Source organism: Uranotaenia lowii, chromosome 2, assembly GCF_029784155.1.
Source record: "Uranotaenia lowii strain MFRU-FL chromosome 2, ASM2978415v1, whole genome shotgun sequence".
In the NCBI taxonomy this organism is placed as follows: domain Eukaryota; kingdom Metazoa; phylum Arthropoda; class Insecta; order Diptera; family Culicidae; genus Uranotaenia; species Uranotaenia lowii.
Genome location: NC_073692.1, coordinates 93,798,718 through 93,813,290, shown reverse-complemented (window position 1 = coordinate 93,813,290; position 14,573 = coordinate 93,798,718). Strand labels below are relative to the sequence as shown.

Sequence of the window (14,573 nt, the reverse complement as noted above, 5' to 3'; positions counted from 1 at the left end):
TATAATACTCCTGTCCCGGAAGCTGCTTGTAGTCGGCTTTGACGTAGGTTTCGTCGTCCATTACCACGCAGTCAAACTTCGTCAGCATCGTCGTGTATAGCCTCCGGGATCGCGCTTAGGCCGTCGTATTTTGTTTATCATCGCGATTTGGAGTCACTACCTTCTTGTAAGTCGATAGTCCGGCTCGTTTTTTTTTTGGCTCGATGCACGGTTGTAGACGATATACCCAGCATATTTGCGGCATCTCGGAGAGAGAGGTTAGAGTTTCGCTTGAAAGTACCGGCAACTCTCTTTGTCGTCTTAGCGGCTTACGGTTTTCGATTTCCTTCTGATCCAGACTTCCCTGCTGTCGACACACGTTCCCCAAACACTTTAATTACATTTGTAACGGTTGATTTGGCAACTTTTAGCGATTTTGCTAGCTGTGCGTGCGAGTAGCTCGGATTTTCGCAATGCGCGAGCAAAATTTTGATACGCTGCTCTTCTTCCTTGGACGGCATTTTGACAACTGAAGAGTGAATTCGGCAATTTTTATCAACTATGGTTCTGAAATGAATCAAAATGAGCAATTCGATCATATATGGGAGTCGCCCTTTCTAGGGGAAAGGGCCTCCAAATTTCGTATGAACAATGCTCGGTTTCAATAACTCCTCCACGCTAAATTTAAAGTCAATCTGTTCAGAAGTTTCCGAATCTGCGTCACGAATCTGCGCTATGTAAATTATTCAGGTTTTGTCTAGATCTTCCCGATTTTTGGAATTTCGACAAACAATTTTTTAAGTTTCCATACTTCCAGACTTCCATACTTTTGACATTTCTTCCAAACATTTCCAGACTTTGTAGTTTTCATTTTTTTTTTTTCAAAACGGTCGAAATTCAAAATTTTTGTGCAAAAATGGCAGGAAATGATTCGAAAAAATAACCAAAAAAGAAGAATACAACGGAGATGGATGAAAAACATGGAATGAAGCATAGAACGTAGTACCACAGATGTACTGCCAATATTACCACAATAGTTTGAGGCATTAATAGTGTATAGAATCAGTGCAATTCTGAACTCAATTGCCCAGACTCTACCAGGTTATCGTCGACCAAAAATCCAAGTAGTATCTGGGCAAATTTTGTCAACACTCAGGAATTCTTCATTTTAAAAAAATGTTTTTTTCATCAAAATTTATCAGCCAGTTTTGAATCGTATTTTAAGCTTTCATAGAACCTTTCATGATTTTTTTTTAAACTTGATCACAAAAATTTATTTTGGACACTATAAGACACTATATTAATAAATTTTTATAGCCGAATTATTTTTATTATTTTAAGAGGAGAAAAATATGATGAAGATGGAGAAATTATGTTTTCTCAAAAATTGTTATCAAACATCTTTAAAAGAATGGTAAGCCATTTTCGAGTTTTAAAATCATCTCCTGGACGCTGATATATGTATATATGTACATTTACACTTTTCGATGCAATCAGCATTTCGAATATTTGAATGAATAACTTAATCTTAGAGTAAGATTTTTTATAAATGGTATAAAAGTAAGGGAAACTGGGGGAACTTCGATCACCTGGGTAACTTTGATCAACATGAAATTTTGGCAGATAACCATCGTTAACTAAGTCTGATGTTTAAATATCTGAAAACTGTTTTCTACATTTGAAAGCCTATAAATTGAGTTTCAAATAGGCGATATTTGGTTTGTGGTTGGAGAGAACAAATGGCTAAAAACCCTTTCAAATGGTTGAGTTTAAATTAAAAAAAAAGAACAATGGAACAGTGGGAGTACCTAGGGAATTGCAGGTAAAATTTGATTTGTTTTTGAGGCCAAAAAATATTGAGAAATATTTATAATTTTTGCCCCTAAATGTATGCAGCAACATTGTCCATCGTTTGAGAATATTTGTTCTTGAAAAAAAAACGTTGAAAAATTCAAATGAGTCCAAACAAAAAATAAAGTGTTACTTATGTTTTAAGCCTTTTGTGCTGATTGGCATCAAAACAATAATTTGGAAGATGTTGAGATATATACGTTCAAACCATAGTAATCAAAGTTACCCCGAAACATGACATCTGGTTATGTAACAAACATTTAGTTATAGCCACTAATGTCGTTTGAATATTCTGCTATCAATGATCATGCTTCGTACTCCTTATCTCAGTAAATATTTCAAAACTCTTTAGTGTTACAAAAAAGCAAAAAAATTCGAAAATGAATTTAAAAAGTGCTCCATGTTCCACCGTAATCCGTTCTCAAGCTCTAGTTCTGGGTATTTGGTTGCAATGATAAAAAATTTTTGGTTATCATATTTATCTCTTCAAAGAGCTGAACATTGTGGTTAGTAGTGTGTTTACAGTCTAATAAAAAGGAACTTTCAAAAAATTTGGAATTTTTTAGGCCTGGTGCAAGTTCCACATCTCACAAGTTACCTTCTTACGCTTCACATTCTCATGTCTCAGGATCCACTGCTTACGTTTTACTTTTTCATCTCAATGGTTCTCGTCTTATATCTAACATCCAAATTTGAAGTCCCTCCTCCTAACATCTCAAAATTCATATTGAATATCATTCCTATCGGGGGTTTCTAACATCTTTGGTCATATAGGGATGCCTAAAAAAAACGAAAGGCGCTATTTTGAACTAAAGATGGCATCGAAATTGGCTGTTTGACTGTTTGTCTTTCACCTAGCTCTGTCCATTTTCTGTAAGTTTTACAGTTAAACCACAGACAAACAGACGGGACACTCTGTTTCCGGTTTTCGCAAATCGGTTCAAGATTTCTCGAAGCTAGGCAATGTCGCCACCAGGGTGCACTAGTATGAATATAAATGAACTTTCGCATCATAGTAGCAGTTTGTTTGTAATATTCCCATGGAGCCTCAAACACATCAAACTTGGAAGTAAACAAAGCACGTCGTATCTATATAATAAAGTGTTTCAAGTTTTTTAGTTTAAAATTCCCAAAACCCCAAAGAAACTTCACTTCCAGTGCCCTTGTACCTTCCATTCAAAAGGATCCTGATTTTATACGAAAGAGGTGGTGCCTGATAGTTACTGCTGCAGTGTTCCTTTTGATACCTCAACAAACGATTGATCATTTTTTTCAGGCAGGAATCAGGAAAAATCGTCAACAGCTGCCGAGTGTATGAACCAGTTCCGTGATTTCTTTTATGTCCAATTGGCAAAAGTTGAAGAAGGAATATTTCAACTCAAAAAAATAAGGATTATAATAAGGGACAAAACAATTCGGTTTCTAATATCCTTATAATCTGAGGTGTTTTGCTTAGAAAATACAGAGTAAGTTTCCTACTGCAAATGACTTTTTTATGTTGAAACAAACTTCAATCAAATACCTATTCTGAAAGGCTGTTTATTTTTGTTTTAAACACATGAATAAACAAGACTCAAAAAGTTCCTGTTGATCCCGAATCCTGATTAAGCAACTGTCCAGAACCATCAAAAACACTATCATGTAAATTATTTTCTTTTTAATTTAGGAAAGAATTATTTGGAGGTCCGGCGTCCAATAGCTTTTTTAAAATAGTTTTTAAGGAAAAGTCTTCATTGGTGAACGTATTTTATCAGTTGACTGTCACTCTTTGTGAAGTTCTAACCGGAGTATCATTTAATCAAATCAGATGTATGATAATGGATGACGAGTATGACACAAATGTGTTAATTAGAGAATTGCATTTTTCTTCAATCATTTATTAATGCCTTCCAGCACTTACTTACTTACTTACTTAATGATCCCGCGCCGATCCTCCGGTGCATAGGGCCGTGGTAAAAGACCTCCACTGCTGACGATCCGGAGCCAGCGACTTCACCTGGTCCCAGTCAAGATTATCGTCGACAGTTCGGATTTCAGCGGCTAGGCTTCGCCGCCACGAGTTTCTGGGTCTGCCTCTTCTTCGATGACCTTCTGGATTCCAGTCAAGCGCCTCTCTGCAAATCTCGTTTTCATCTTTTCGCAGCGTGTGCCCAATCCATCTCCACTTACGTTCCCGAATCTCGATTTCTAGCGCCCTTTGATGACACCGGCGATGTAATTCCTCATTCGAGATCCAGTTGCCAGGCCACCAAGCGCGGATGATGTTCCGCAGGCAGCGGTTTACAAATACTTGCAGTTTTCGCGTCGTTACCGCATATGTGCACCAAGTTTCGCACCCGTACAGCAATACGGATTTGACGTTTGAGTTGAAGATTCGGATTTTTGTTCGTAGAGAGATCTGGCTTGACCGCCAGATGTTTCGGAGACTCGCAAACGCAAATCGGGCCTTTCTGATCCGGGTTTCGATGTCTTTCCTGGTACCACCATCAGGCGTTATCTGGCTACCAAGATACTGGAAGCACTCCACTTTCTCAACTTGTTGCCCAGCTACCATGAAACTGGAGGGATTTCCTGTGTTGATCTCCATCGACTTGGTCTTTCCGACATTGACTTTGAGACCTGCTGCCTTGGAACTATCGGTGAGGTCGTCGAGTTTGCTCTGCATGTCCGGTTGTGTTTGGGCGAGCAAAACAATATCGTCAGCCAGGTCAAGGTCGTTCAGTTGCTCCATTGTTAAAGGATTCCACGGCAATCCTCGGTTCGGTGCACAGTCGATCGATCCAGTCAGAATCTCATCCATTACGATGAGGAAAAGTAGCGGTGATAAGATACATCCTTGTCTCACTCCAGCAGTTACCGGGATTGGTTCGGACAAGACACCATCGTGCAAGACCTTGCACGAAAATGCCTCGTATTGTGCTTCGATGAGATGGACTAGTTTCTCTGGGACCCCTCGTCGCCTTAGAGCCGCCCAGATGTTTTCATGATTAAGTCGGTCGAATGCTTTTTTCGAAATCAACGAACACCAGCAGAAGAGAGTCCTGGAATTCGTTGATTTGTTCCAGTATGATTCGTAGCGTTGTGATGTGGTCCACACATGATCGTCCGGATCGGAATCCAGCTTGTTGCCGTCGGAGTGTAGCGTCGATTTTCTCCTGGATCCTGTTCAGGATCACTTTGCAGAGTACTTTGAGGGTTGTACAGATCAACGTTATGCCTCGCCAGTTACCGCACTCTGTCAGGTCTCCTTTCTTCGGGACCTTTACGAGGATACCCTGCATCCAGTCGGCCGGGAATGTTGCAGTATCCCAGATGTCAGCGAAAAGACGGTGCAACATTTGTGCTGACAGGGCAGGGTCGGCTTTCAGCATTTCAGCAGGGATGCAATCGATCCCAGGTGCTTTGTTGGATTTCATGTTTTTGATTGCCGTTTCTATTTCAGCCAGCGAGGGCGCTTCCGAGTTGACGCCATTTATGCGACTTACTGTTGGCACTTCAAGCTGCGGATTCTGTTGGCCATCGCTATTCGTGACTCGGAAGAGTTGTTCGAAGTGCTCAGTCCATCGTTTGAGCTGATCTGTTCGATCGGTCAATAACTGACCTGCTCGGTCTTTCAGCGGCATTCTTGCATTAGTCCTTGCACCACTTAGGCGGCGAGAAATGTCATAAAGTAATCGGATATCTCCATTGGCGGCGGCTCTTTCCCCCTCTTCGGCTAGGGAGTTTGTCCAGGCTCTCTTGTCTCGTCTACAAGCTCGTTTAACTGCCTTTTCCAGCTCCGCATATCGTAAGCGGGCGGCTGCTTTGGCTGACCCGGTACATGCCTGCTCAATTCCGACTTTCGCCTTTCTCCGATCATCGACCATCCTCCAAGTTTCATCCGACATCCATTCACTTCTTCTTCCACAAACTTTACCGAGAGTACCATGGCTCGTCGTGATAAAGGCATTCTTGATTCCACACCACTGTTCTTCGACTGTTCCGTCTGTCGGCAGCTCCGAGGCTCGGGATTCTAGCTGTTCAACGTATGCCCTTTTCACCTCTGGATTCTCCAACCGGCGGACGTCGTATCGACACCCGACTTTCTCCTCGCGCCGTTGGACACGCGCAACTCTCAGTCGTATCTCGCCGAGGACGAGGTGATGGTCAGATGCAATGTCTGCGCTTCGCTTGTTGCGGACATCAAGAAGGCTCCTTCTCCATTTTCGGCTGATGCAGATGTGGTCAATTTGATTTTCTGTTCGGCCATCTCGGGATACCCAAGTGACCTTATGTGCTGGTCGATGGGGGAAGAGCGATCCACCGATCACCATGTTGTTATTGCCACAAAATTCTACAAACAGCTCTCCGTTTTCGCTCATCTGTCCTAGGCCATGGCGCCCCATGATGCGCTCAAGGTCTTGATTGTCGGAGCCAATCTTTGCGTTGAAGTCGCCCAAATGGATTTGAATGTCACCCTTATGAATTCTCTCTACCACGCTGTTCAGTTGACTGTAAAACTGCTCTTTCTCCTGCAAATCGGCAACGTCAGTTGGCGCATAACACTGGACCATTGTAAGGTTTCTAACCCGTGTTCTAAATCTGGCTACGATTATTCTTTCGTTTATCGGTTCCCATCTAATGAGGGCCGCGTAGGCCTGCGGGCTTAACAGGAAACCAACTCCTTGTTCCCGAGTAGCATGTTCTCCTCGTATGCCAGAGTAAAGCAGGACTTGCCCGGATTGTGTCTTGTGTTCTCCAGTATTAGGCCAACGGACTTCGCTCAGTCCCAGAATTTCAAGCTTGAGGCGGCTAGCCTCTCTAGCAAGTTGTTCCAGTTTGCCTTGTTGGGCAAGGGTTAAAACATTCCAAGTTCCAATTCGTGTCCGTGTTTTCATGCTAAAAGTCGTCGCCAAAGTTTCAGATCGGTCATTTCTTTCGGATTCCGTAACAAGTTATGAATCGGGAGCAGTAGGTTGTTAGCCTAAAGTCCCTATCCCGCGATGGGGCTGCCATCTTGGACTTAGCTGGCGGGAGCCGCATTTCATAAATTCAGCCGCTTGCTGCAAGACAGACGCTGTTTGAGCCGCCCCTGACCTGGAGAACAGACGCTCGGTTGTTGTTGCACGCCGCCCCTGACCTGGGGAACAGACGCGTGCGGCCACCTTCTCAGTCTGCATGCGACCAAAGCATCCACCGGGGTTGGGTACCCGATCTCCGCTTAGGTTACTCGCACCCCAGCCGGCACCGCAGGGAGGTAGAGATAGGAGTTGTGAATAAGAGGTGATATGACCACTATGGGGTCTCGTGTTGCACATTATCCACCGTTTACCAGCACTTACGCGAAAACAAATTTCCGAGCACCATTAGGATTTTAGGTATCAAAAAGTAAGTACAAAGCACTTTCTAAATTGGACTTATGATGCATGATGTCAACAATAATCCAAATCAGTTTGTTTACATTATATTATGAAAAGTTTGATTTCATGGGTATCATGATGGTTTTACATTTTCCTAACCGGTTCACGGCTGGATTTTGTCATAATAGGCAATGTCGACACCAGATGGCAATGCAAGCAGTTTTGCGAAAAAAAGTTAGATTTTTCTTCGAAGTGTCACGTCTGTTTCTCTGTGGTTAAACGTTCATCCGGTCTATTCATCTGTGGGCTTTTCAACTTATTTTTTTAATGGTTTGACGTGTAACGTGTTCAAAATGAGAATTTTTTCAGGTAGGTACGGCTTTTTCCAAGAAATGAGAGAATAGCATTTCCCGTTGTCAGCTGTCATACGTTGGATAAAATTTCATCTTCATTTTTTCGGGCACATGGAAATTCATCACCCGAATGCTTTGAGAAATTCCAAAGCCACCAGTCAATACTTAAAACAAATATAAAACATCAAAGTAACTCAGTTTTCTGATCGAGTTGAACCCGAACACAGTAGTCGTTGATCGTCTTTCATTAAAAGTCAATTTTCAAATTAATAACTAGTCAGAAAAACTGTTCAAATGGCTCTTCAAAATCTTCCATCTACGCTCCTCCGGACCAATGCCCAGATCCAGAAGCTGCTGGGATGCCGAACGATTTACCGGATGATATTGCCCCGGATCGGAAAACGCGAAGTGGTCGGTTGTGGCTGGAGCAACCTGCCGATCTATGCGGATCGGCTTGACTTTCCCTTGCCGGCCATCCGTTTCCGGGAACCGAGTCCGGAAGTGATGGCTCTTCGCGAAAAGGAAAAGGGCGACTGGAACAAAATGTCGATAGAGGACAAGAAAGCACTCTACCGGGCATCCTTTTGCCAGACGTTCTCGGAAATGAAACATCCTACCGGGGAGTGGAAGCTGTGCGCCGGAGTCGTTTTGTTGTGTACTGCTGGCTCCCTGCTTCTGGGTCTCTTCATGAGGGGCTTCGTTTACGATCAAATTCCGGATACCTTCAGCGAGGAAAGGAGAAAGGCGCAACTGAAGCGCATTCTTACGCTGGAAATTGACGGCATAACCGGTCTTTCGTCAAAGTGGGACTACGAGAACAAAAAATGGAAATGATTATGACGTCCTGTTTATTATTTTTAGTAATTCTGTAGTTGATATTGTCCAATGAACCCTCAATAAAAGAAAGAGTTAAATTATTTGACTTTTTTATTTAATTTTGAAGCAAAAGTTCATTTTCTAAGTCACATCCGATTTTATTTTTCAGACATTGTGAAAATCGCTTCTAGGAATCCACATCCTGACAGCTTCAATCTGTTCCTAAATAAATGCATGCGAAATCACTCAATCTTTACAATTTCTTGCATTCTTCGAACAGGACGGAAGCAACGGTGCTGGAGGCAAAAAATAAATTAAAAAAAAAACAATTCGCTTCTTGACAAAACCTGATCCGAGGCTGGCGCTAAGCTAGTAGCTTATAGTGAAAATGCAAACGACCTTAAAGGTCATCCAATCTGATCCAATAAGTCGGCTGCGCTGGCCAACAACTGCTTGATTTATGAAAACGTGAGTTCAAAATTTTATTGGTTTTGTTTAAATGCTCTTATATAAAAATTTGCAAGAATCGATTGGTTGAGAATTTGTTGTGGCTTAAGTATGATGCATTCTACTAGTTGAGAAGCTTCTTCCTTCCAGAAATTGTTTACTGTAGTTCCACCTGTGTGGTAGACGTTCGCTGGTTTCATGATTTTATTTTATTAACAGAACATATTTGCCATTACTCATCTGCCGGGCGGCTAATACATTATTGGCCGTAAACTGCAAATAATGAAGACAATCACCTTTGGAGTGTTGTTGGTTTTTGTTTTGCTTTTTGCTAGCAGTTTCAATTTATCTAAGCTTATTTGATAATTGAGCCAATCAATCGTTTCGTCGCTTCAAATGTTTGACGGAGGAAGTTCTAAACCGATAGGACCTTTACGGAAGCTGAGAAGTTGGCATTCGGTAAACATTAGAGTTAAACTTTAACATTTCAAGTTTTGATGCTTTGTCTTGTTTCTCGAATAAACAAAAGTTTAGTACCGTCAACTGGGGCAACATGCAACAATTTTCAACTTCAATAGCTTCTAAAAAACTTATGTTCAAAGTTAATCGTATCCTTTATGCATCAAAAGTTTTAAGGATGCTGGGACATCAAATTGGCGTAGTTAAAAAAATTATTGGTTTCTTCAGTTATTTTTAATTTTCTAAAAACATGCGATTTTCACCCTTCTTAGAAAATGGGATAACATGCAACAAACTTTGTTATTAATGAAAAATCTTATGAACACGTACGAAAATTCATAATTTTTAATATATTTGCGATGTTTTCAAGACCATTACACATGACATCACCAATTGCAGTAGTTTTTGGGTCTGTAAAAACAAATTTTCACATTTTTTCTGAAATCAAGGATGCTGCATACATTTAGGGGTTAAATAATACTACGAAAAATTCTAAAAGCTGAAATCATAAAAATAAATGTTTGGATGAATGAAATTTAAATGTTTACAAACGCGTGATTCAAAACATTCATATTCCAACACATGGAAACGAGATTTACAAGGTATTTCTTTGATTTGCATTTTGTTGCATTTAACCCCAGACACCTAACTGAATATTAAAAATGTTCATTTAATAAAATTGGGTGATTTTTCGAAAAATATTTTTACACCAACAATGTTGGTATAATATGAGGAAACCTGTAAAAAATTTGTAGGTAATTTTGTCAAGCCGATCCGTCATACTGGGTAAAGTTTTTTTCGGCATCAAAAAATGTTAAAATTTGTACATTTATTGCTCGATTTTTCAAATTTTACATAAAAATAAAAAACTTATGACAACTAGCTTAAGATGCGAGAAATTTTGTCATCATCATTTTGTTATCATTAAAAGATAACTTTATTACAATACATTAAATTAAAAATTGATTCAATGTAGTGTTATATAAATGTTGCATCGAACCCCGCTGTTGCATGATGCCCCGTTTGACGGTACCTATTTCTTTTTCTGGCTTATAGAAAAGAAATCAACTGATGTCTTGTACGGATGAATCTCATATTTTACAAGTCCGTTTTAAGCTCTCAATAATTATACGTATAAGCAAGCATAATTTAACTTGGAGCGATTTTATTTTTGCGGGTTTGAATGGGGCCTACCGAGTAAAAAATGTATAAGGGCACAAACGATTGATTTTGAATTAAAATTTCAAAACGACCTTCATATCAGAAGCATTGTGTTTTTTTTTAGTTTTTAGTAAATTATATACATACTTTTACAAACAAGAGGAAATCACAAATTTTCGAAAAATGTATGCAAAATGGTCAACATAAGAACTTCAAACCACGTTTTCTCGAAATAAGCTTTTATGCACTTACCCCTTTGGCTCCAAGGGCCTCATGTGTGTATCAGTTTTTTTTACGATTTTTTTGGAGCTGTGTGGTTCATGAAAATTATACCGCTGCAATCTTTGTATGGGAATTTCAAATTCTTAAATTTTTGATTGTTTTTGCTACCAGAAATAGCAATAACATTTTTGGAGGCGATCCATCCAGTTCTGAATTTGTGCAACGAGTTTTAATTTTTTTTTATGGAAATTTATATGAGAAAACAAAATTTCTCATTCAAAAATTGCCAGAGATGTACTGGAAGTTTGAAAATATATAACTTTGGATGAAAAATATTCCTTTATTCATGCAGTACAATTCATATCAGAAAAGCCCAAACTTAAGTTGTACTCCAGTAAAGATATTCGATGTTAAACAGTTTTTTTTAAATTATTATTATTTAATTATTGCGTTTTTGGCTGCTTATTAGAAAGCTGTGTAACCGTAGGATGCGAATAAAACATTTCTAAAAAACTTCTCTGCATTGATTTCTTAATTTATGTTCCTAAGTCTGCCATTTTTATATACTTTTCAATGGGTTCAGATTTTTAATTTTGATATGATTATTCCTTTTTTCATGGAATGCTTAGCTGTTTGTCATGTTCGCAAAAAGTTAAGCTTAAGGATAGTCAAAACTTAAAATCAAAGGCCAACTTCATTTCGAGCTTATTTGAATTTTATGGATGATTTAATGTTCAAAAAGTTCTTCTTCCATACAAAATTTTTAATACAAACTGAAACGCGTTGTGCTAACTAGCTAAGCTTTTTCCAGAATGCCCACATTTAAATCTTAATTCTTATTTTTTGGATTCTGTACCATTCCAAAATGAAATTTATCAAAGTCTGTATCAATCAGTCAGTATATTTTTAAATTTTCCAATTTTGGAAAAAAATGACCTGCGCTTTCGAACAACAGATGTGTATTACGATGAATTTTCCGAATTTGATTACCTCTTGCCATTATTATAAAAGCGTTGACAGTCCTTAAATGGGTGCATGAAGCTAGTTTGAATTTAGACTGGTTTTTTGAAGGCTTTGTGGAGAGAGTAAAATGATATTCAAATAAACTTTTGTAAAATTTAGTTTGAAGTTAATTCCAATATCAAAGCACATTTATCTACGAATTCAACAATCTAATTGTCAAAGTTTAGTATTTAAGGCATTTTAAAGCGAAGAACGTACTTCATTTGTCAGCCTCTATTGAAATCAACGATATATTTACTTTAAATGTCACGGGAAAATTAATATGAAAATGTCTTCAGATTTTCACCAAATTTTAAAATATGATATTTTTTCAGAATACAGTTTTTACAGCTTTTTTATGGTTTTTCACATAGACTTTCACTACAAGCTTTTGAAATATTTCACTTGAAAAGCTTGTAAAATTCAATGCGTTTTGATGTGCCATGTTTGAATATCAGCTAAAAAATTACATACTTTTGTGGATTTCAAATACCTATAGTTATTTTTGACGAAAAAATGTCATAACAAATGCCTACCTCAAATAATATAAATTTTGAAATCTGCAAAAATTTGTTAAAAATTCGAAAAAATAAACAATTTTTGTAATCCATGAGTAAAGAGTTAGTTCGTCTCGAATCATAATATTTTAAGATTTACCCTTTATGGAGTAGAAGGGTCAAAGCTGTGGAGTCGAGTTTTTTTTTCAAATGATTTTATTAAGGAATTTGACTTATACAGTGCCATGAGTGCCATGAGTACCGTCAACTGGGGCAACATGCAACAATTTTCAACTTCAATGGCTTCTAAAATCTTAATGCTTACAGATAATCATACCTCTTGTACATCAAAAGTTTTAAGGTAGATGGGTCACCAAACTGACGTAGTCAGAAAAATTATTGGTTTCCCCAGTTATTTTTAAATTTACAAAAACATGCGATTTTCACCCTACTAAGAAAAAGGGGTAAGTTGCAACAAACTCTGTAATTTATGAAAAATCAAATGAAAACGATTTAAAATTCATAGTTTTTGGTACATTTGTGATGTCATAACGCATAAAGCACCAATTTTTCTGACAAAAATGTTTTTACGAAAAAATTGTTAATCTTCTGCATACATTTAGGGGTAAAAAATACTACAAAATATTCTATTAGCTCAAATCATGAAAATAAATCTAGGAATTGATGAAATTTTAATGTTAACTAACGCATAATGCAAAACAATCATATCCCAGCATATGGAGACGCGATTTATGAGATTTAGTTCCGATTTGAATTTTGTTGCATTTTACCCCAGACGGGTAACTGAATTATAGAAATATTTATTTAAAAAAAATTGAGTGATTGTTCGAAAAATATTTCCACATGATCAATGTTGGTATAGGATGAGGAAACCAGTATAAAGATTGTAGGTGATATTATCAAGCCAATCCGTCATACTGGGTAAAGTTTTTTACGGCATTGAAAAATCTAAAAAATTGTACATTCATTGTTCGATTTTTAAAATTTTATATGAAAATCAAAAACTTAAAAAAACTATCTTGGGATTCAAGAAAATTTGTCATCATCATTTTGTAATCATTAAGAGATAACTTTATCTCATTACATTAAATTAAAAATTGAATCTGTGTGGTGTTTTATAAATGTTGCATTCAACCCCGCTGTTGCATGATGCCCCGTTTGACGGTATACCGAGTTTCCCAAAGGCACGCTTTTTGAAGAACAATTCTTCTTTGGTTGAGGTTTCTTTGAAGATCACTTTAATTGGTACAACGGGGTCCTTTTTATTTTTTTTAGAATATAATCTAAAAGCAAACAAAATCTGGTTTTCATGAAGGTTAGTACCGAGTTTTTGAGTGATTTTGCAAATGACAATAATCGTATTTTCATTTTTGAAAAATGGAACTCTTAGAATCATGACATTTTAAGAGACTCACATTGCCGAACTGATTTCCCAGCTTTGTAACTTTGCCGAAATAAAAGATTGCATTTGTTTAGGTTCAGACACCTCTTCTTTTGGAGTTTCACTTTCAATCTTCAATTTTTTAAACTCTGTTTGGATAGTGTCAAATTTTGAAGACAAGAATTCTTGGGATGGTCTAAGGCCACGGTTTCGGTTTGAAAATTCGATTTTATAGTAGGTACGCATTTCATTTGGAACTGCATTTTGAATTGATGAAGTTATTTTGTTTTGAATCAAAATAAAGGTCTGGTTCACTTTTGAATCAATAATATCAAAATAAGTTTTGAACAATTTGTTTCGGAAAAGAATAACGGATCATACTTTTTTTTGTGCAGCACTGCCGATTTAATTACGACATTTGAAATGGGCGTTTGTGAAGCACATGTTCGGAGCGAGTTAAACTTTTTTAAAGGACGCTCGCAGTCGATAGATACCATCATTTTCTATGTCGTTTTTAAGTAGAAGTAAGATAACTCAAAAGGATACAGAAGTCAAAAATCAGGTGTTTTACATTTGGATAAATGATAAGACCATGAAAGAAATTTAATGTGTTTTGGAATTTCTAAACTATTTGACACTTCTGCAACAAACTAACCCAACAGAAGTTTAAACCTTAAACTTAACTAATATATTTGATATAACTATTGCTCCATATTACATACATAACACTGAGTAACAAAAAAAGATTTTTTGAAAATCGTCCAGGGTTTTCCAACTGAATTAGACTTATATTGACGCCCTGAGTCCGAAAATGACCATGGTTTTGTTCAATCAGGTCAAAACCCCTATTACTAGCATATTGAAGCGTATATAGCCATATGGCTGTATCTCAAAAAGTTTACCTAATACAGCAAAATCAATGTGAAATTAGTCTAAATCAGCTGAGAAACCCCAGACTATTTTTTGCTGTCACCCAGTGTAATTAATTGGTCTGAGAAAAGAACTCTTAATAATTTTATATTTGATACTTTAATTAATCGGCCTT

General features: G+C 37.7%; 2 protein-coding genes across 2 annotated transcripts in view; one reads left to right on the top strand and one right to left on the bottom strand.

Moving 5' to 3' along the window:
- LOC129749308 (uncharacterized) overlaps positions 1-14,573 on the bottom strand; it is a 113,577-nt gene that overhangs the window by 93,100 nt on the left and 5,904 nt on the right. The gene's annotated exons all lie outside the window — the stretch shown is intronic.
- Positions 7,796-8,356, top strand: LOC129749313 (cytochrome c oxidase subunit 4 isoform 1, mitochondrial-like). The gene has a single exon (XM_055744257.1). The coding sequence runs from the start codon at positions 7,817-7,819 to the stop codon at positions 8,354-8,356; it is 540 nt and encodes a 179-aa protein (XP_055600232.1). The 5' UTR covers positions 7,796-7,816.